The 23,442-nt window shown below is 40.5% G+C and overlaps 1 protein-coding gene across 1 annotated transcript in view; it reads right to left on the reverse strand.

The window, feature by feature from the left end:
* Nucleotides 1-23,442, reverse strand: part of PIGU (phosphatidylinositol glycan anchor biosynthesis class U) — a 591,944-nt gene that overhangs the window by 324,411 nt on the left and 244,091 nt on the right. The window contains exon 6 of the mRNA XM_044090281.1: nucleotides 22,679-22,779. Coding sequence (XP_043946216.1) covers nucleotides 22,679-22,779 — 101 coding nt within the window. The remainder of the gene's footprint in view (nucleotides 1-22,678; nucleotides 22,780-23,442) is intronic.

Raw genomic sequence — 23,442 nt, forward strand, 5'->3', positions numbered from 1 at the left:
TTTAAATGTTTCTTTAAATGTTAATTGAATGAATTTTGGAGGGAATTTGCATTACGGGGTAAGGGTATTTAATCCAAGTCTGCTATATAATTTAATCTGATGAAGTCTGGTTACGTTTTACAGATGAAAGCGCTCATCTTGCATCAAATAAACGTGATTTGTGTGTTCCATATCCTTCGTTTTTTTACTTTTTTTTATTTTTTAGTAGTGTTTGCTGTTTTCCTTTACTCGTGCATTTTTTTTGTTTGGGGCAGTTGTTGGGAGAAGGACATTTGGTAACCCCTGGATATTATTCTGTGCACCTACATATCAGAAGTAATCTTTTGACAGGCTCTCTAGTGCAGGGAAAGATGACCCCTGATTGCCTCCAGAGGTGGACAATCAGGCCTCCTTTCAGGAGTGCTGAAAAGGTTTCCTGAAGAAGGGCTCCCAGGAATCATGTTTTTGCGGGCCTCCTCTGCTGCAAGGGTGGCACCTTCCGTTGTTGCTTCCCCCTCTGTCTCTCAGAGAAAACTCTTCACGTGTGTCTTGGTAGGACCCTTCAGACATCTTGGACCACATTTCCCACTGCCTTTTTGACCTTTGGGATAGGGTCTTTGAGGAGCCAAAAAACATATGCCCATGGCAGAAAGAGTCTTACCTTCCTTCTCACACTTGGACAGCATATCCTTCACTTTGGGGCCATAAAGTGATGTGCCATCAAATGGAGCATTGACAAATGAAGACTTGAAAGGTTCTGCAAAATCGCAAAGGCACATCCAGGTGTGCCTCCTCGTGGAAATGCCGGAACCAGCCCTCTACTTGATCCTTTGGCTGAGCGGGCGATGAGCCTCATGGAAGAATTGGCAATCTGAGTATAGGATGACTAGCTGGGAAGGTACTTTCACTTTAGCTCTCTTAGCTACTCTCCTTGAAGGGCATCTAAAAGTTTGCAACCTAGTAAAATGAGACAGATAATTCAGTGACCACAAGGCAAAGGCCGCAGAGGAAAAGACACACTTCCCACATCTATCCATTGTCCTAGAATCTTTATTAGGAGGATGGATAGTTGAACTTTCTTCTGAAAGTTCTTTCTTGGTCACTGCTGCCACGACCATGGCATCTACTACACCCTCCTTAGTCCAGAAAGCCTTATCAGATGGAGCAGTTATAATCTTATTTGGTCTCCACGAAATTGGCTCGATGGAGTCTGGGGTCTTCAACGTCCACAGTGAGATTAGATCCATGAGCTCATCAGTGGGTGGAGTCACCCAGAAGGTAGATGGGTGAGAACTAAAGGCTGCCAAGTACACCGACTCCTCGGGCGAAGGGTTGCTGGACTGCCAGTCACCCCTTTGCTTGAGAATCTTCAGAATATCACCAAAGGAAACATCCTCAGGGTGTGACTGTGGGGAACCCTCACCAAGGTCTGTGTCTTCTGTGGCTAACTCCTCTGTGGAGTACAGATGATTCCTCTTGCATAATCTCTTTTGAGGGACCTCCCCTGACGGGTATCCTGGAGCCTAGGTTCTCACTGTCCCTGTGGAACAAGATGGGACGAAGAATGCTGGATATCTGTCTGGGGGAACGGATCCAAGAGGGTCAGTGCATTTTCCGGTGCAGTGGCAGGCATGGCCCTGTCCTAGGCCCCAAAGGCTAACCGCTCCTGGAAGGACAAGGACTCTGGAACCGATAAGCCACCCTTTTGGGGTGAAGACCACCCCCACTCCAGAAGACAGCTCGCCCAGGGAAGAAGCCAGAAGCTGAGCTCACTTTCGTTGAATACCAGAGGGGCACTGACTGCTCTGAGGATCTGGAAGTCAGCTGCGCCTGAGGTTAGAAAAGCTCACTTTGTTTCCAGGAGCTCTCTGGTTCTGAAAACGCCAATAAGCTCCAGGTGGAAGTCAAATCCCAGGAGTACAACCACCTTAAATCTGAACTCAAAGGCACTGGGTAAATCGGATCCATGAGCTCTGAAACTTGCCCTGAAGTCCGAGGAGGAGGAAGGGGAGTGGATGATTTTGGTAGAACTGAAGCCGTAGAGATCGAGGTCAAGAGGGACCTAGTGATACCCTGCACCCATAAGATCTTCTGCACCATCCGTTCCATGTCTTCTTCAGTAAGACTCCTGGTTGAATGGGAGGATGAAGCAGATTGGGATCTTGGCTGTGACAGAAAAGGGGACAGTACTCTGTCAGGAACTGGGTCGTATGATGGAAAGTACCATATCCTTGGTAAGAATAAGATCAGTTTGAAGAGACTAGGCTTCGGATCCGACCACAATGGATGCGACTCATCCTTGAGATCGAAGCCAAAGAAGCAGGATCTGATGAAGTAATGGTCACAACCAAAGGCTCCAATCGGATTAAAGACTCCCTCGGCGGGAGATTTTATTTTCTTTGGCTTCGGTTCCGAAGAATCTGTCAGCGCTGATGAAGGTCTTTTCTTTGCCTTGTCCAAAGACTTGGAGGAAAAGGACGAAACAGGGTTCAAGTGAGCCGATTTAGTTTTAGCAGAAGAGCTATCCTTTGCTCCAGAAATTGCTTCCTCAAAGGCTGAAGGCAACATCACCTTTAAAATAAGCTTATTCCTCCAGTCAATTAGGACTCTACTGTTAAAGGAATGACAAACAGCACAGTCCCCCTGTAAATGCATAGGCCCAAGACAATAAACACATAATGAGTTTGAGTCGCTAAACGAAATCTTACGATCGCACTCAGAGCACTTCTTAAACCCAGTCAGCTTATCTTTAGCTTGTTTCTCAGCCATTCAGCCATGACGAATGCAACAAGCACACAGACACACTCACCCAAGAAAAACTTTTTTTTTTTTTTTTTTTAAACAGAAGAAGAGCAAGAAATACCTCAAGGGTACAAGGGGAAGAAGTAACCTAAGAAAGAAGGTTACTGGAGGAAAGAAGATATAAGAAGGAGAGGTTAAATATGGTAGCAACACCAGATAGACCCAAAGGATTAACAGGGGGAGATGATAGTTACAGTAAAACAACTAGTAAGCTGAAAAACTTTTGAGAGACAAAAAAAAGATGAAAATTGCAACCTGACACCAAGAGCTATCGGAATGACCATGTCCTCGCAAAGTGGAAAATGAGATCTGAAGTAATGGGGAGACAGGTATTCTGGGTAAAGGGGAGGTATCCAAGAGCTTTTTGTTTGCCATGAACTTGCTAACAGCAGAGTCGGATCTGAGGGCTCGGATCCAAACCCACCACCTGTGAGGAGGAGATGAAAAATTGACCATATCAGATCCAATGTTGCCTGTGTTAAAAGGGGGGTCACCAAAATTATTTTTTGAGGAGTCCTTCTGAATCTTCAGAATGACTCTGAGCAGTATTGGAAAGGGTAGAAATGTATACAGGGACATTCCCTTCCATGCAAATGAAAAAAAAATCCCTTTTTCAGGCCCCTTTGCAAGGAGTCCTAGAACAAAAGGTGTACAGTTGTCTGTTTTGAAAGGAGGCAAACAGATCTACTTAAGGTGTTCCCCACAAATGGATCAGTTCATGGAAGACATTCTTGTTCAATCTCCATTCATAAGGATCTATTCTGGTCCTGCTCAGCTTGTCTGTCACCATGTTTTGTTCACAGGGAATGTAGGAAGCTTGCACAGTTATTAAGTGCTGAACAGCTACCTCCTAAGCAAGCAATGCCAGCTTGCACAGAGAGAACAACCTTGTACCCCCTTGCTTGTTCATGTACCACATCACTGTGTTGTTGTCTGTAATCATCTGAAGTGGTCCCGAGGATCACAGAAAACGAAGAAATTTTAAGGCAAGGATCACAGCCAAAACAACTTTGACATGTATGTGCTTTGGTCTATCTGAGGAATCCCACAGGCCTTGCATCTTTACTTGCACTGAAACTGCTCCCTTAAGTAAAATTTGAAGCATACACAGTTAGATTCACTCTGAGGTAGAGGAGAAAAGGTAGTCTGGGATTTGTTTGTATTTGTAGACTTAACCAGTGCAGCTCCTTTTTTTTTTTTTTAACATAACCCAATGCTGAAGTCTGAAATTCCAGAGGATGCAAATGTTGGGCCCATGTGTTTTTAGAAACAAATGAACCTTTCCATAATTCTTCTTGATAAGTTATACATAAGAATCCTAGATGCCATGAACCCCTGGATCCTGGGATACTCTCTGGCTGAAGTCTGAGACTGTTTTGAGAAGTTCAAGAAAGTTTCCAGGTAAGAAATCCACCTTCGCCTCTGTCAAAAAAGCCTTTGCAGGGTATCTGTAAGATAACCTAGAAAGACGATTCTTTGTGACAGAGATAAGGAAGATTTCTGAAAATTTATCTAGAACCCCAGATTGAACAGAATATATGAAACCCATAGTAATGACTCTTGACATTTGAGAAAAGACTCTACAAAAATGAGCAAGTTGTCCAAATAAGGAAATATGTGAATGACATTCAATCTGCACTGAGCTATGACTGGAGCTAGACAGTTCGTACGTACCCTTGGAGCAGTAGATAACCCAAAGGGTAGTGCACAGAACTGATAATGTGACGCAGACAAAGAAATCTGAAAATTTTCCTGCATCCTTTGGCTATAGGAATGTTATGGCACACATCTTTTACATCTAATATTACCATAAAATAGTCTCAGTTGAAGTAAAAATAAAACCCAGAATCTCTGCTAACCCTAGAATGTTCAGCAGCTACTCTAAATATAACTTCCCAATATTAAGTGATAACCTGGTAAAATTTCACTGCTGCCTACACAGAACTTTTCACAGAAACCCTATACAAGCATGTTAATAGCTGCATACAGGCAGCTGTACCCATCAGGAAGAAGTACAGACTAACAAAAACAAGCCACCCTGGTGGAATTACAGCATCAATAGGCTACACAACAGAAGGAAGAAAATCATGGCAAAAATTATGAAGTGTAGCACACAGCTAGATAAAAGCACTCTCATCAACCTAAACAACTCAGAGGACAAATAAAGTCTACCAAAGCCAAATCTGAGTTAAATTTGGCCTCCCAGGCCAAGAATGACCACAAAACATTTTTTAGCTATGTCCACAACCTCAAAGACAATAAGCAATTGTGTGCAGAACTCATTGTTAAACAAGCCACCTATACTGCCATCAAATAAAATTCCCCATACTATCACAAAGGAGCAGGTCCTCAATTCTCTCTCTCTCCAAGGCCATGAACACTGCATTAGTGGGCCCAGACAATATTCCATGACGCCTTCTAAACATCATGAAACATGACCTATCAGGCCCTCTGGAATTGTGTAGCTTCCAAACAGGCTTCATACTTCATGACTGGAGAACAGCAATAGTCATCCCTCTGCACAAAGGTGGGCGAACTACAAACCCATAAGTCTCACTAGTCTCATATGCAAAGCCATGGAAAGAATTATCATGGAAATGATCAATAAAGACACAGGAAACCTCCAAACACTGTACCTAAACTAAACTGGTTTCGTCAAGGACAGATCATACCTACTCAACTTAGTAGACTTCTTTGAGGAGGTCACCAAAGCAATGGATGAGGGCAAAATCACTCCAGTGGCTCTACTCGACAGAGGCACTGGGAACTAAGGTCAAGTGGCACGATGCCAGGGTAATCCTATGGGCTAGGCTTGTAAAGGCTCCAGGGCCATTAGCCTAGTACACACCTATGAACACTGCCTACCTCAACCTGGCCAAGACATATGACACAATAACCCCACTCAGGGATTGTTGACAAACTCAAGAGGTTAAGTATAAAACGTTATGTCACCTGGTGTATAGCCAGCTGGCTCATGGACAGGACCCAGGAGGCTAGAACTGGGGAGCCCATCTCTACAAAGTGGCCAGTCACAAGCAGAGTCTGTCTGGGATTAGTCCTGGGACCGCTCCTTTTTGGAATTTACTTCTCTGATGTCAAGGCCAATGTCAATGGCCTCTGGCTGACTAAATTTGCACATTACTGCAAATTAGGAATAGTCATAGAACCCCCAGCCAACACTAATGTTCGCCAGGAAGGGCTGACACAGACAAATAACTTGTGTTAGAGCTATGAAATAAAACTAAATGCCATGAATTGCATAATAGTATCCTTAAGTAATTCATCTACTCCTGGTAACTTTCATATTGATAACACACCCCTAAGATTCATCCCAATAGTCAGGGATTTTGGGATACACATACAGTGATCTAGCCTTTGACCATCATGTGTCTACAGTAGTAAGGAAATCATTCTATGCTGTGCAACTTCTAAACAAAGGTATGGCATTTAGGTCCAAGCAGGTAATTTTTTCGCTGTATTCAGCATTCATCTGACCTATCTTTGAGCTCAATGTTACACTTGATTATGTACCTAATCAGTCACACTCAACAGCTGGAACATCCACAGAGGTTCCTCACTAAAAGAATCCAGGGCATAAGTAACATGTCCTATGTAGACTGCCTCAAAGCCCTATCCCTTCTCTCTCCTACAGGCTGTTGAGGGGAGATTTATGACTGGCATACAAGGCATTGTCAGACCCCACCCTGATGGACTTCCTGCATATCCGCAAACAAACACCACCAGAATTCTCCATTCTAAAGATCTATACCTTGCCTGCGATATAAACAGGACCTCCACGAGAGACAGGTATGTATCCCTGAGACTACCCCTTCTTTGGAACAGGCTCCCCATCCATGTGAAGCAGAGTTCTTCCCTAACCCAGTTCAAGTGTAACTTGGACAACTGGATGGGGAACAGGAAATTCATCCCAGGTTTGGCACCTATGTCTCCAGTAGACGCAGACAGTCTATAAATGTTTCATCTTCGAGGCCTCTGCTTGTAAATGTTTCACCTCCCAAGCCCCTGCTTACACTTACCAACGGTACCAGAACTTGTCACAGATTTGGGATGTATGGCTAGGCTTAAAAAGGGTCGTGTGAACATTAGCTTTGTACATACCTGTGAACCTATAAAGCTTCCCCAGGGAATGAAATTTAATAGACTCTTTAATTTTGGAACTTTCATATACACATTTAGGAAGGACAGATCTATAACTGGTCTCCAAGAAGACTCTTTTGGTACTAGAACCATTCTGGAATAGAAGCCTTTGCATCTTGGATTTAAAGGCACCGTTTCTATGACACCTAATATAAGTAAGTGCTGAAGAACCTGAGCCTACCTCTCAACTTTTTAGTGGAAGAAATCTGAACAAAGCCTACAATAAAGTGTGTGTGGGGGGCTCAAAGTCTTAAAATATGGTCTGATTTTATATATTGCCCTTATAAACTTAGAAAGTTACTAGCATAACAGGATTTGTGATAGTATGCATTTCCTGAGGAAATAAAGTCTGAAACTCAGATGTGTGGCATTTTTTTAGTGACTTCAATCCTCATGGATTTGCCAGAAAAACTCAAATTCTATGAGGAACAGACTACTAATATGAGACAAAAATCTGGCCATTCTGTTAAAACCTAGATAAATGAGAGGTATGAACCTGAGGAAAAAAACTCTGTTTGGTTCAGAGGGTGGGAAGAAACTTTCCTGAAAGGAGGAATTTATAACCAGTGCCAACTATATTCCTCCTGAACCATCTTTCACACCTGTGAGTGTGTCACAATCTGCTGCTATAGGGAATATATTTGAGAGATAGGGGCATGATGGGAGGGGAGGGGGAGTGGGGGGAGATTGCTGGTACAGTCATTCCGTAGTTCTAGTCTGTTCCTTTTTAGGAAAGGATCTTTGTTTCTTACTATTCCCTTCTTATCATCTTTTATTTTTCTGTTTTGGTTTGAGAAGGAAAGGTTTGTTTGTTTGGTTCTTAGAAGTGAAACAGGATCAGGAGATTTGTCTGTGGGGGGGGGGGGGGGCTGAAATTATTGAAACTGCCTGAATTAATTTCCCTGTCTCATAAATTGTTTGAGGACCTGACTAGCAGATGGGCAAAATAAAACCTCCTTACCTAAAGCTGAATTCAAAATTTCAGATTTTTGGCCTATACAAAAGCTGTGTAACTAAATATTTGTGTAATCTTTGAAATATACATACATATATATATATATATATATATATATATATATATATATATATATATATATATATATATATTTTTTTTTATATATATATATGAAACTTTTGCTTGTACAGTTGTGGCTTCAGCACTCTGGTCATGGCTGAAAATGGACCAAAGATCAGACCACCCACCCAGTCAACAAAAAATAAATAAATAAATGACTAATCGGAAACATTTTTTGTTAAATTTTATCTTTTACAGACACTGTTGCCATTACTTAAACAGTGAACATATTAATTTACCCAGGACAGAAACAAGGTGGCAAGTGATTTCAGAAATCAGTGTGGAACGAAGGAGTTAAGCAATCAATTAAACCTGGCTCCACATTTGAAGTATCAGAGGTAACCTACCAGTGGAGCAATTAATATGTGTGCAAGTATGTACATAAAAAGTCTCTAAAATCAGACTTTTTTTACACTAAAGAAGGGTGCTGACACATTAAAAAAAAGTATTTTAAAAAGTATTTATAAAAATGTATTTACTTTTTCAAACTGTTAATACATTTCCAATATTTTGGCAAGCACCTGTTGCACTGTATTGCCCATTTCTTGCTCTCTTTTTAAGATTCTGTTATAGTTATAAATGGGAAATTAGGTGAAAATGACACACAAAATTACTCCTCAATAGAAAATGCTGTCAAATGATTAAAGGTTTTGAAGCAGAGAGATAAACTGGAGGATGTATGGGGTAATGATTCTTTAACATAGGCATGGTCCAACTGACCCCAGAGGAGCAGTAACTTAGAAGATACAGTATTCTTGCAGAGGGAGGCCTCAGGCTGAAAAATCATGCTGTAAAGTAGCCTGTTTTTTTACAATACTACATCAAGGGTCCTCAAAAAATGGTCTAGGAAGCTTCTAACAGCTATGTCTTTGAAACATCGAACAGTAGTATGACTATGTACTGATATGCAAACTGGGAATAATACTAAATTCGTGACAAATTCCTGAATGCACAGTCATAATACCTAGCACCAAAAGGCACCAATACCAGAAAAGAAAAAAAAACACAGCTCAAAACAGGATTTAATTTCATAACCTACTACAAACTACAGAGTTTCTCGATATTTTCTAATACAGCTATAGGAAAACACAAAGGCTTGGTTTGGTCTAAAACTACCGTGCTTTTCACTACCCCCCAATTCTTAGAAAATGGCTGCTGTAATGGGTAATGCATGCAAACAAAATCGCCATCCTATTATATAGTAGCTGTCACATGGGGACAGCCTCCAGTCTAATGTTAACTGTCTCATATTTATACACTCCCTTGTGTGCCCTTGTTAAGAGAAAAAGTTTTAAAACACATTATTATTATTTGTCTCTTTCTCCCATCTAGCAAAATGAATATGCTATTTGCTGCAGTGTTGGTAAGAAAAGGTCATTGAACCATGTTTATTAAAGATGGGCTTTATCTATGATAGATGTAGTTTGCTTATGAACTTGAATAACACCTGTTTTCTATACTTCTGAATACTGAGGCAGGCTCTGGAAGATTCCAGCTACCACTGTGGCTTTGAGGTAAACGTTTTACACTAACTGTGGTTTTGAGGTAAACATTCTACACTAGCTGTGGTTTTGAGGTAAAACATTCTTTTCTGAGGTAAATTGTGATCCTAGATGTTTTTCATAGCCAACTGTCAAATGTAACAAAAGCTATTTTGGCTAGTAACAGGAAAGTTTAAAAGTTGATGTCAGTAACCAAGCTGATCAGATTGAGATCATCTTGGCCAACATGTTGCTGTAATCTGGTTGGCAGTTAATAAAGGAAATTTTCATCACCTGAGGCAGATGTGACTCGCTTGAATTTTTTCTTCTGACATTTTGGTCCTTCGGACCGGAAGCCTCTACGAAGATACGGATCAGATCGACAGAGAGACCGAAAAACCTGCGCAGGTGAGGGTTTCTCATCTTAAGATTCCCTCAATGGAAAGCCCTCCGACTGATTTGTCGTTGGAAAGAGGCCGGCCGCTCCCTGATCCCTATCTGAGGGACGGTTTCCGAACCAAAAAAGGGGAAATGGAGTCTCATCTGGTTCAGGTAGGATGAAAATACCTTTTTTTTCTTTTAATTTAATTTAACCTTGTCGACAGGGGTTTTATTTTTAGTTAACGGTTTTATTTTTAGTTAAGGGTGGGTAGGAATAATTATTAAGATTATTTTGTTGATTACCTGTTATTTTGTTAGGATCCCCATTAAGATAGCCCCATTTTGTAATAAGCCCTGTAAAAATAATTTTGATGCAGTCCAAAAATATACAGTCCTAAAAATAAGAAATGCAGTCCTAAAATATACAGTCCTAAAATAAAAAATCTAGGAAAACATGGGTTCAAGTTGCTGCAAGTGTGAGAGTGATGTCTGTTTAAATGTTGATGCTAAGTATATGAAAAGTTTAAACAAAAATAATGTTAAATTTTTCAGAAGTGGAAGTTGAAATATGATTTTGATGGTACACTGAATAAGAATGCCTGTGCAAAATTGGTTAGAGATTTGAAAAGAGATGCAGGAACTAGAACTAAAAGCAAAGACAATTGGGATTTCCCCAAGCACAAAAATGGTTAGAAGAAGCAAATAAACGAGCTATAAAAGAAAAACAGTGTCAGGAAAAAGAGAAAATAAATCAAAAGGGATCACTGGTGCCAAGTGGAAAAGTAGCTTTATTTTTAGATAAGGAGGATGAGCACACAGTTTGTGCAGTACAAAGGCAGGCAACCGCCCCACTGTATGGTGAAATTGCTGCTGCCATACCGGGGAAACCTCCTCAATATCAGTCTGTTTATGTGGGATCTGTACAGCAGGGTGGGTTATTAGCTGCTCAAGGAAATGTTGTGACCCCTCCAATTTACCCACAAATTCCCGTAGTACCTAAGGTTGCTTTGCAACAGGTAGACCAACCTATGCAGTTAAGGTCAGGACCAGCAGGGCAAGGACATTGGGCTATTAAACTTTCTGACCATTCAGAAGCTCTTCCCTTAATACAAGTTGCAAACCCACAAGCAGGAGATGTTGGACAAGAACCAACTATTTTAGTTTATCGTCCCTGGACTAGAGAGGATATAAAACGAGCTACGGATGGTATTCCTCACCCCAAGGTTAATTTTCAAAAGTTTTCTGAGAACATAGTTGGTATGCGTTTAAGTTATCAACTAAATGGTTTAGAAGTAGAACAAGTAGTGCGACAAATCTTAGGTCCAGATTGGCACTTAGTTTGTGGTACTTGGACATGTAAGGCAGATGACGGCACTACATTAAAGCATAATTCTGGGGTGTTAGACACACGAGTCACTGATCTGTTAGAGAATTTCTGATAAGTGGCGTCCAAGAGCAGATTGGACAGTAATAAATCAGTGCATTCAAAATGATGATGAATTTGTAGATCATTATATTGTAAGACTGACAGACGTGTTCAATAACCATTGTGGAATGATGATTCCGCAGGATCAGACTAATGATAGCCCGTATGAACAGCAATTAAAAAATGCTTTTCTTAAAGGTTATAAGGCTCCGATAAGTAGTTTTATTACTAAGCACATGGTAGATCACAGAACATGTAGACTGCAGCCTTTGTTTGAATATGCATGGCATGCTGAGCGACATTTTAATCTAACAAAGAAAAAGAAAGTACAAGTGTTGGCAGTAGGGGATGATGGTGGTATATTCTTAGTACAGGACCAAAGGGGGCAAGGGCGCCGTGGTGGCGTAAAAAAACGTGGAGGCCTACAATGGGACACGTTAAATGAACCAAGTGGACATTCAGCCTATAGGGAAAGGTTAAAACGTGGAGAATGTTTTAAATGCGGTAGACGTGGGCACTTCGCTGCCGACTATGAAGAGTGGCAACATCCCCCACAGCTTACGAACAAAGGCTCCGCATGACTATATGATAGTAAAGAAAGGCGCCATCTTCATTATGGGGATAGTGAAGAGGCAGACACTCTCTACGATGAATGTCAGAAACATTCTAACGGAAGGACGGGATTGTGACTGTGAAGTCATAAACCTGGCAAATTTGGGTATTGCTATGCATCTAGATCAGAAACCCATGATAGAGATTTTTTGGTTGAGGGACAAAAGGTGGAGTTTTTATGTGATTCAGGTGCATCGCGTACACTTTTGGGTCCCGCAGTTCTGCCTCCGAACTGTGAAACAGATGAGTTTGTCCTTGTAAAAGCGGCAAACGGGAAAATTTATAAGGAACCACTGTCTCATCCTCTACTGTTCACAGATCCGCAAACAAACAAAACTGTTAGGTGTAGGGTAATTATAGCAAAAGTTTGTCCAGTTAATTTGCTGGGAAGAGATTTGATGCATGTGTTTGGAATAGCAGCAATTCCCACACCTAAGGGTATTGGGGCAAAAAGGTTAGCGGATGGCTTAGTAGTACAGGGAATACTAGACTTGTTTTACTGGTATAGCCTAGACTTGATTTCAGACGGCCCGGGGAGGGTTGATACAGAGTTGATCAATCTAGCTCTAAGTAAATCTAGGAGCGGGTCACCGCAGGTTGCGGCGCACTTACATTGTAATGTTCTATAAGGCCCTTGGTCCAGATAATTTCAGACGGCCCGGGGAGGGTTGATACAGAGTTGATCAATCTAGCTCTAAGTGAATCTAGGAGCGGGTCACCGCAGGTTGTGGCGCACTTACATTGTACTATGTTCTATAAGGCCCCTGGTCCAGATACTTGATTTCAGACAGCCCGGGGAGGGTTGATTCAGAGTTGATCAATCTAGCTCTAAGTAAATCTAGGAGTGGGTCACCGCAGGTTGCGGCGCACTTACATTGTACTATGTTCTATAAGGCCCTTGGTCCGGATAAAGAATTTGACTTGATTTCAGACGGCCCGGGGAGGGTTGATACAGAGTTGATCAATCTAGCTCTAAGTAAATCTAGGAGTGGGTCACCACAGGTTGCGGCGCACTTGCATTGTACAATGTTCTATAAGGCCCTTGGTCCGGATAAAGAATTTGAAAAAGAATTCTTTAAGCACAAGTGTGCAAGGATAATTTTGAATGATATGTTTTGGGATACGCAAGGTAATACAGTAGTAACCTGTACTTTGACTAAGGAAATGAGTTCTTTATATCGCTCAAGTTATAGACCGCATGTTTCAGTTACTAAAGCAGTGGGGACACATTGGGTAGATTTGGCAAAAAAGGTAACGGTTTGGAACACAATGTCAAAGTCAGCTGAAAGATCAACAGATCCAGGTACAAAGATTAAATTGGGTGACTTGGGCATGACCAAGTGTGCACCTCAGGGATGACAAAACAGAAATGGCATGACAAATCCTCCTAACTCAAGAGGAAGATAGTGCGTTAAGTGCCTTGCCTGTAGATTTATGGTCAAAAGGTAAAGGGGATGTGGGACTGATGAAAACAGCAGGTGAAGTTTGTATAACTGCAAAGTCAGGTTTTAGACCTCGTAAGCACCAATATCCACTAAGTAAGCAAGCAGAGGAAGGAATTAAACCAGTTATAGAACAGCTAAAACAGGTAGGAATTCTTGTTGAATGCCCAGATTCACCCTGCAATACTCCGTTGTTTCCTGTAAAGAAACCGGATGGGTCATGGAGGTTGGTTCAGGATTTACAAGCAGTTAATTCAGCCATGATCCCAAGAGCACCGGTGGTCCCTGACCCCTATACATTACTTAATGATTTACTACCTCAGCACAGATATTTTTCTGTCATAGATATAAGCAATGCTTTTTTCTCCATACCACTACACAAGGAGAGTAGATTTTGGTTTGCATTCACTTTCCAAGGTAAAAGATACACATACACCAGATTGCCACAAGGTTATTGTGAGAATCCGACAATATTCGCACAAGAAATGGCTGCGAATTTAGCTCAGTTTGTTCCCCCAGAGGGAAGCCAGGTCCTGTTGTACGTAGATGATATTTTATTGGCCTCACCCATGCAGGAAAGTTGTAAAAAGGATACCCTAGCTCTTCTTAGTTTTTTAGCTGAGCAAGGACATAAGGTAAATAAAGAAAAGTTACAATTGTGGAAAGCACAAGTAAAGTACTTGGGTTATTTAATCTTGCAGGAAGGTAGACAATTGGAAAATAAAAGAAAACAAGCAATTCTTGAAGCACCTATGCCTACGACTAAGCGGGAGATGATGTCGTTTTTAGGTGTGACTAATTTTTGTAGAAGTTGGATTCCTAACTATGCTGAAGAAGTAGGGCCATTGACCGCGCTGATCTATGACACTCCCATGGCAGCTAAAAGTAATATACAGTGGACAGATAAGGCAATACAAACATTTAATAGAATTAAGCAATTGATAGCAGGATCCTCTGTTTTGGGTTTTCCGAACTATTCTAAGCAGTTTGTACAAATGGTTGATTGTAAGGGAGGATATACGACTTCGGTTCTGGTACAAGTACATGGGGATAAACAGAGACCGATAGCTTTTTATTCCTCCAGATTAGATCCTGTTGCAAGGGCACTGCCACATTGTGTTCAAGCTGTAGTGGCAGCCGCCATGGCAGTGCAAGTCTCAGCATCATTAGTTTTGCTTCACCCATTAAAATTGCGAGTTCCACATTCAGTAGCTACCATACTTTTGCAAGATAAGATAACCTTTTTATCTCCTAGTCGACATTTGTCATGTATGACAGTGCTGCTGACACAGCCACATATGACCATAGAAAGATGTACTACTCTTAATCCGGCGACACTTTTGCCGACTCCAGAAGAAGGTACTCCACACGTTTGTTTAGAGAGCATTCATGACAAAGTACTTCCCCGACCAGATTTAACGGATATTCCGTTGGTAGATTCTGATCTTGTTTTGTTTGTAGACGGATCAGCAAAGAAGGACACTGTAGGAAAAACACTAGTAGGGTATTGCAGTCACCACAGAAACTGAAGTTTTGGAAACAAAAGGATTGTCAAACATTTATTCTGCCCAAGCAGCTGAGTTGGTGGCTTTGACTCGAGCTTGTACCTTAGGGGAGGGTAAAAAAGTGACAATTTATACAGATAGTCAATATGCTTTCTCTACTGTGCATGTTTTCGCTCAACAATGGAAGAATAGAGGAATGGTTACTGCGATAGGCAAACCAATAAATCACAGAGTTTTAATTTTACAGTTGTTAGATACAGTGCAATTACCACTCCAGATAGCGATATGTAAATGTTCCGCACATACTAACAAAAAAGATCCTGTCTCCAGGGGAAATGCTTTTACTGATATGGCTGCAAAAGAGGCAGCTCAAGAAAATGATTTGCTTTTACATGACAATGATTTAGAGCCATGGACCTGCCCATGTAGGAGTACAGACAATGGTTCAAATAGTGTCTAAGGTGTTTTGGTGTAAGGGGTTTTCAACTTATGCAAAGCAATTCTGTTTATCTTGTTTATTATGTGCAAAGTATCATGCTCAGGGAGGAGTTAAAAAATCTCAGCAGGCATTCCCTACCCCTCCATATCCATTCTACACACTCTGTATGGACTTTATTGAGTTGACACCCTCAGAGGGAAAAAGGTTTTGTCTAGTCATAATTGATGCTTTTTCTAAGTGGGTAGAAGCTTTTCCAGTAAAACATCCTGATGCACACACAGTAGCTAAGCTTTTGACTACAGAAATAATTCCCCGATTTGGCCTTCCAAGGCGCATTTATAGTGATAATGGGTCTCATTTTGTAAACCAGATTGTGCAGAAGTTGGGTCAAGTGTTTCAAATTGATCTCAAGTACCATTGTGCTTACCATCCGCAGTCAGCTGGACTGTTGGAGAGACACAATGGTGTCCTGAAGAGTAAGCTCCGCAAACTGATGGCAGAAACGCATAGATCCTGGACTGCGTGCCTTCCTTTGGCACTCCTCTACATGCGAATCTCACCCTCCTACAAAGGACTTACACCATTTGAACTTTTGTTTGGGAGACCATATTACGTCCCGCAGTGGCAAGGATTGTTGCCAGCGGAACGTGAGGGGGGTGAGGATCTGGCGGATTATATGAAGAAGCTGCTAAATGTCAAGTCTCTTGTAACCAATGATTCCTTTGCAGATTCCAGAAGTGAAGCCTTGTTAAGCGTGGCACCCGGGGACTGGGTGTGGATCCGAATTGTGAAGAGAAAGAACTGGTCATCCCCCAGGTGGGAAGGCCCATATCAAGTACTTATCTCGACACCTACGGCTGTAAAGATCACAGAGAGGACTTTGTGGATTCATATCACCCACTGTAAAAAACTTAAGACTTTTCCTTCTACCATTGATGTTGGTCAGACTCCATCGGACCCCTGAATGCAAAGTCTGACTACAAAGGAAGGATGGCCATGTTCAACTGGTACTTGAACTGTTACGTGATGATGATTTTGGTGGCGAAAGTAAATATGTCCATACGAGAAGGAACAGTTGTGAGAGAAAAAGGAATGGTGGTGCTGCAAGCGCAAACAGGTGTTACTACTATGTTCAAAGTAAAACTTTGTGAAGGAATTTTGGACTGTGCTAAATGGAACAGTAATGGTTTCCTGACTCTTGCAAAATACTTGTGCAATAGAGACTGTGCGTCCTGGTCAAATGTTTGGTGGTCAACAGATGTGAATGGATGGGAAACAAGTGGTGCAGTGATACCAGAGAAAGATAAGAGCAGGCAACAAAGAATAAAAATTGCGCATTTCCAAGGTACTGAAGTAATTACTATAACTATTGTGTCATCACAAGAAAGTGATTCAGGAGTTTATGGAATCGGAGTGTCTCTTCCAATTGGAACTGATCCTTTGGGGACTCTCCAACTTAAAAGTACAAAGCCTTAAAAATGCTACACGTAAAGCAGAATTTGCCTTCACAGAAGAAGAACAATTGTTACTCGAGACTGGATTCGTACATCATAATGAATGGTTATCTTGGGTTAGATATAGTACCCGAGAGGCACATCGTGAGAACTGTGTTTCTTGTGCTGAAGGTAAACAGCAACTAGTGACAGTCCCATTGATGCAAGCTGAAGGTAATCTGACGTGTCTGTTAAAGTTATTCTTCAACAAAACCGAAGATAAATGCAAAGATGAAACCCAGCGTTTTCCAGTCATAAGCAAAGTTGAGAAACCGCCTACAGCAATCTCTTATCCAGGTTCGTATATGTGCATTTCCAGAGATGGCACAGGAAAGAATTATGGCAATATGGGACAGAATTATTGCAATGTTACTGTGAATGGCAATGGAAATCCATTTCTGGAAAACCAAACTCATAGTTTAGCAGACATTTGGTGGTTATGTGGAGACAACAAACTCAGATCAAGGCTTATGATTCGCACTTGCAAAGTTAATTCTGCCATTCTACATTTTCCCAGTTCCAGCAAGCAATTTCGTAAGAGAACCTGAAATAAAGCCGAGGTGGTTGAATAAGAGAAAAAGAGAGGCACCGAAGCAATCCTTCGATAGCAGTGTCTACATCGATAGCATTGGCGTACCAAGAGGCGTGCCTGATGAATACAAAGCAATAAACCAAATAGCAGCTGGTTTTGAATCCATCTTTGTCTGGATTCATACTAGCAAAAGCAACACTTCCACGAAGAAACTATTAAAACACACCACTGAAACAGTTGTGAGAATCCAACAAAGGTTGAAATTACTGAACAGACAGGTCAATGACCATTCAAAAAACACCAGAATACCATATCTGAAGAAGTCTGCTTAAGAAGCAGACGAAAAGCGCTTCAAGGAATATTCAATAAATCTGTGGTTCTATTTTAGCTATCCGTTTCAGCCTGGTGTTTTTTGAATGGTCATTGACCTGTCTGTTCAGTGATTTCAACCTTTGTCTGGATTCAACCCAATAAGAATGTAGACTGGATCAACTACATTTACTATAACCAGCAGCGTTTTGTGAACTATACCAAAGATGCATTAAAAGGTATTGCTGAACAACTGGAGGCCACTTCGCAGGTGGCATGGCAGAATCGAATTGCGTTGGATATGCTCCTGGCCAAAGAATGAGGAGTTTGCAGGATGTTTGGGACTTTCTGTTGTACATATATTCCGAATAACACTGCCCCTGATGGGAGCATCACTCGAGCTTTGAAAGGTTTGGAGATGTTATCCGAAGAATTGGCAGAGAACTCTAGGGTAAATAATCCCTTTACAGACTTTCTACAAGCGTGGTTTGGAAAATGGAGTCATCTCATCAGCAGTTTCCTGGTGTCCGTCGGAGTCGCTGTGGCTATCGTGGTGGTATGTGGTTGCTGTTGTATACCCTGTATCAGAGGTCTTCTACAAAGACTGGTTGATACTGCTGTTACGAAGACGATGTACCAGCAGTTGCAACAGACTGGTGAAAGTGAATACATTGAAATGTGACTTTTGCAAATGTTTTGAAGTTTAAAAGTTTGTCTTGCAAATGAAGTAATGTATGCAAAGAAAAGCTTAAGCTTTTACCATATATTGCTGAAATAAAAAGACAAATAAAAGTGTTTTGAGGGGGGAAATGTTAAGAGAAAAAGTTTTAAAACACATTATTATTATTTGTCTCTTTCTCCCATCTAGCAAAATGAATATGCTATTTGCTGAAGTGTTGGTAAGAAAAGGTCCTTGAACCATGTTTATTAAAGATGGGCTTTATCTATGATAGATGTAGTTTGCTTATGAACTTGAATAACACCTGTTTTCTATACTTCTGAATACTGAGGCAGGCTCTGGAAGATTCCAGCTACCACTGTGGTTTTGAGGTAAACATTCTACACTAGCTGTGGTTTTGAAGTAAAACATTCTTTTCTGAGGTAAATTGTGATCCTAGATGCTTTTCATAGCCAACTGTCAACTGTCAGCTTTTCATAGCCAACTGTCAAATGTAACAAAAGCTATTTTGGCTAGTAACAGGAAAGTATAAAAGTTTATGTCAGTAACCAAGCTGATCAGATTGAGATCATCTTGGCCAACATGTTGCTGTAATCTGGTTGGCAGTTAATAAAGGACATTTTCATCACCTGAGGCAGATGTGACTCACTTGAATTTTTTCTTCTGACAGCCCTCAGGGTTTTATCCCTGGACCACCTTATGATGGAGACAGGAAGAATCAGAAAAAGAGATCTGTGTCATAGGGTTTACCTCATAATGAACTATAAAAAAATGCCAAGAGTCTGAAAACAACAAGACACAAATACAAGCAAGGTCTTCTGCCTCTTGCTGAAAATGACAAACAGCTGACAACCTTTACAGTGTACCTTAAGACCATACCTATCACCTGTCCAAAGTTTTGTAGAATGGCCAGATTTTTGGGTTATACCATTGGTCTGCTCTTCATAAAATTTGTGGTTTTCTGGCAAATAACTGTGAACTGAATTCACTAAATCAATACAGACAATTGAGTTTCAGACTTCTGATCCTTCACAAGATGCATTTTAATACAATCCTATAATTCTATCAATTTTCAAGGTTTATAAGAGCAATATTTAAAATATGTTCCTGATTGTAGGGCTTTGTCCCCCCCCCATTATTTTTGGCTTTGTCCATACTTTTAGAGCAAAGAGGCTTAGAGGTATAATTGAGAGTAGTAAGTGTCTTACGGGTTTCAGAATGCCCAACAAGTGAAAACAATTTCTCATTCATGATGTATTCAGGGAACCTGAAGGCAGGTAAACTGAGATTTTAGTTATAAGCCTCATCTGCTTCTGAGTTAGGAATGATCCTGAATGACATCATATTGTTGTAAAAGGTGAAGGTATGGCTGTTCAGACATAAGTACCTGCATTTATGAAAGTCAGAAAGCTGAAGTAACAAGTAAATGGAAAAAAAGATTTCCAGAGCAGGAACTTAAGATCACATGAGGTTGCAGGCTTGACTACAGACACTTTTTCCAGCATAAAGCACAAGGCAAGAAGACATGGATCTTAAATAGGAGGAGGCAACCTCTTTACCCAGGAAAGGCATGACATGCTACAGAACAGGTTAAATAGAACAGCACCATCCCTACATAAATTCAATTTGAAAACAGCAAAATAGCTGAGCCTGAAAAATTCAAAGCAAAAACTGCCATGGACATTTGAAGACACTGAGATTGCAGAAAGTAGTCCCACTGGAGAACTGAGTTTATTACTCAGGCTAAACTTGTCAAAGGTGTGCTTCAATGCTTGCTTCAGGCTAATTACTTTCCTGGAGATATTGAGCAGTCTTATGATAGAGGCTGAATGAGAGGGCACATGTAAATGCTCAAGAAGACTGGGAAGAGAAATAGCTCTCCGGAGGCACATTAGCTATTTTCATACCACACTTTGGAATAAGATGCACTGGACAGGTACAGACAGACTAGAAACAGAGGAGGAACATGTCGACAGCTTATTCAAGAACTGGTTGGGACTTTCAAATACACCTCAGAAAAAGTCATATTCATGTATTGTGCTGCCCCAGAAGCCAGTGAAAACAGCAACTTGCCAACTTAGTCCTCAGAGGTATCACTACACAATGCTACATTGCTTAATAAACTATGCTTTAGTTCAACAAAAGGAAATACAAAAAAATTAACTAGATTCATAGTAATTTTATATAACCAGCACATTACCATTAAATGCTTATCCTCTGCACCAAAAAGGAATTGGATTTATTTTTACTTTGTGCATCCAGGATAATATTATAAAATGTTTAAAATATTTTCTATATGCCCAATTTGGTCTGTGATACTGGTAGAGTTTGACTCTACTGTAGGATCTACATCCTCAAGTGCGGCCTATTCTGTGCACTGTGTCTCAATACTAGAGAACCACAGTCACACAAGGACACCACAGTAGCAAACTTCAATCAAACTTGCTGAATTAGATAATGGCAACCAACCTGACTAGTTACGGAGTTCTGAGCTCCAGAGATGACATTATACACTAACATTACGTAGTCAGAAGTGCACTGAGTTTCAATTTCTTTGATTAAAAAAAGGACGTGTGTGTGGGTGTTGTTGCAGCTAAATGTTCTTTCACTTTTGTCCCAGTCCAAAATCAGAGGGGTTACACTGAAAATGGCTATCTTTTGGGGTAGGGGTCAAGAGGCATTCTGTCTCTAGGTATGACAACAACTTGAAATATATGCCTGTGACCATATGTTATTTCATTTTCATCTGAATCTAATACCAGACACACACCCACAGAAGATAAATATCTTTTTATGGGGGGAGGGGCACTATTTCCAGGTATAAGTTATGTATCCAACGTATTTCTTCCTTCAAAGCACAAAAGGTAAGACTGAATTTCTTTCCTTAGTCATAACATTTTCAGGTAATCACTGGAGCAAAATACTGAAAAAATCTCCAAAATGTACCTTACAGCATGTAGAACCCCATGGCCTCTAGGGTCCTAGTGGCCTCAAATTCCCTGGCTTAGCCAGGATCTTTTCCACAGTTACTACAGTGTAGCTCTGGCTAGTTAAGGTGTGTTGATAGGATGGAGAAAACACTAAAGAATAATCCAAAGTGTGATAGACAAGAAAGAAAGAAATACGCTGGATGATATTGTGAGGTTAGGATGGGATAAACCACAGGGGTGTTGGGGGTGTGACAGGGGGACTAGTATACAGCTGGGGTGGTATAATTAAGTCCTTTGTCTAGGGCTCCATTTCACTTAATGCTGGCTCTGTTGATTACAACTGGACATCTGAGGTGTATACTGTCAAAGTGGCTAGAATGAGTAGGTGCCAAAGTAGTCTGCCAGTGAAAACTCACAGGAAGATAGTCAGTAACCTGCAGTAATATATCTTCATCCCATTCTAGTTATCCTCACCTATGCACTTGCTTCCTGCTGTCTCTCCTATGCTTTGAAGTCACCAGCCGCTACTGCAAGTAGCTTGTTACAGCTACTTGGTATGGCAAGCTATACAGCATATTACTGCCTTACACAGTAGTGTTGTGCAATGCTGTTAAGCAACACAGAGCTATGTGCTAGTCCTGAGCACAGAACTATTCAAGAAAGCAAGATAGTGACTATATGCCCTGCCTCCAAGAGTACCATGATTCACTTCTTTGAATCCTGATAAGACAGTGATGTTCAAATGTTAGCACATGAAATGCACTTATGATTATGCATAATTTCTTCTGGGGCAAGAGAAATACTTGCTCTGTATTATGCTTCATTTCACAGAAAGACTAATATTTCACAACACATACCCTGTCACACCTTACTAGCAAATTAACTTTCTGGGAATTTAACACACAGCTTTTCTTCCTAAGGTAGTGTAGACAACTATTAGAATCCTATGAATGAGATTTTTTTTTCAGTACAAAATCCTTTCTATATAAAAGACAATAAGGAAAAGAAAAGAAAGAAAACAGAAATGAGAAAAGGAAAAAAAAATGAACTAAGACACAGTTATTGTGAAAAAAATATTACCACTTTTCCAAATTAGCTGTTGAAAGTTATGCAAGTTACCAATAAACCACTCATCTCTTGTCTATCCTGTCCTAGAAAAAAGTATTTTATTGTCTTATTAAAAGTGTTAGAGAAATTCATCCCTTGAACTACCATTGTCTCCATGTAAAAATCTTGAAGTGCCACACCGTGTGGGTACTCCATCTTTTTGTTTTTGCAGTACCACTATCATGTAGTTGAAAGTCTCAGCCTTTGAGGTATCCATCTATGTTCCTTTTGCTGTGGTAGAAAGTCCAAGCACTAAACAAAAGCATGACATCCATATCTGAAAAATTGCTTTCATTCTTTTGAAATACTCCTGCCTGCAAGCTCTTACCATGTACAGTAGTTAAAATGCAGAGAGCAATGATGGCGTTGGTAATACCACATGTCGATTTAGCCACACAGGACAGAATTGTGAAAGGATTCAGGAGGTAACTGAAAGTAAAAAAAATATACAAAAGTTAAACTAATAATAAACAGCCATCTAAGTATAATTATATATATTTTAAAATAACAGCACTATTAGCATGTTACTATTACTTATAGTCAAAGTAAAGTGAACCTTTTCCTAGAAATCAGAACGCGTGATGCAACAAGTTTCTTCTCTTCCTTCCAGAACACCATTAAATGGGTAAACTTCATCTGAAGTGTTTCGAATTTGAGAAGAAATATAATAAAAGTCACAGATAAATGAAGTGTGAATCTGAAGTACTGTAGCAATAGTCAGTAAAATATGTAAAGCTTCAGAGTTCAATGCAACTAGTTTATTTTTATCTATTTATTTAATGCTTGTTATCTAGGCAAGTGAACAGGTCCCTGGACCGTTTTTAGACATAACCCAGACCTAGGGTTGCCAGCTTTACAAATGCCCAAAGTGGGACATTTTGGTACAAACGTCAGATTTGGCAGGCTGAAACATACCCATGGGCCAGTACAAAGGACAGAACTTCACTTCTTTGACTAAATAAAAGCTTATTCTTGTAGCATTTTAGTTGCATATTCTGTTTCTTACAACATTTAGGTGTTTCAGATACAGGACAACTGTTTTATGCAACTATTACATAAAATATAGGAAATAATTTTGTCCTAATATCTCAG

The sequence above is a fragment of the Protopterus annectens genome, chromosome 12.part0 (genome assembly GCF_019279795.1).
Source record: "Protopterus annectens isolate FY-2018-M chromosome 12.part0, PAN1.0, whole genome shotgun sequence".
Taxonomy (NCBI): Eukaryota; Metazoa; Chordata; order Ceratodontiformes; family Protopteridae; genus Protopterus; species Protopterus annectens.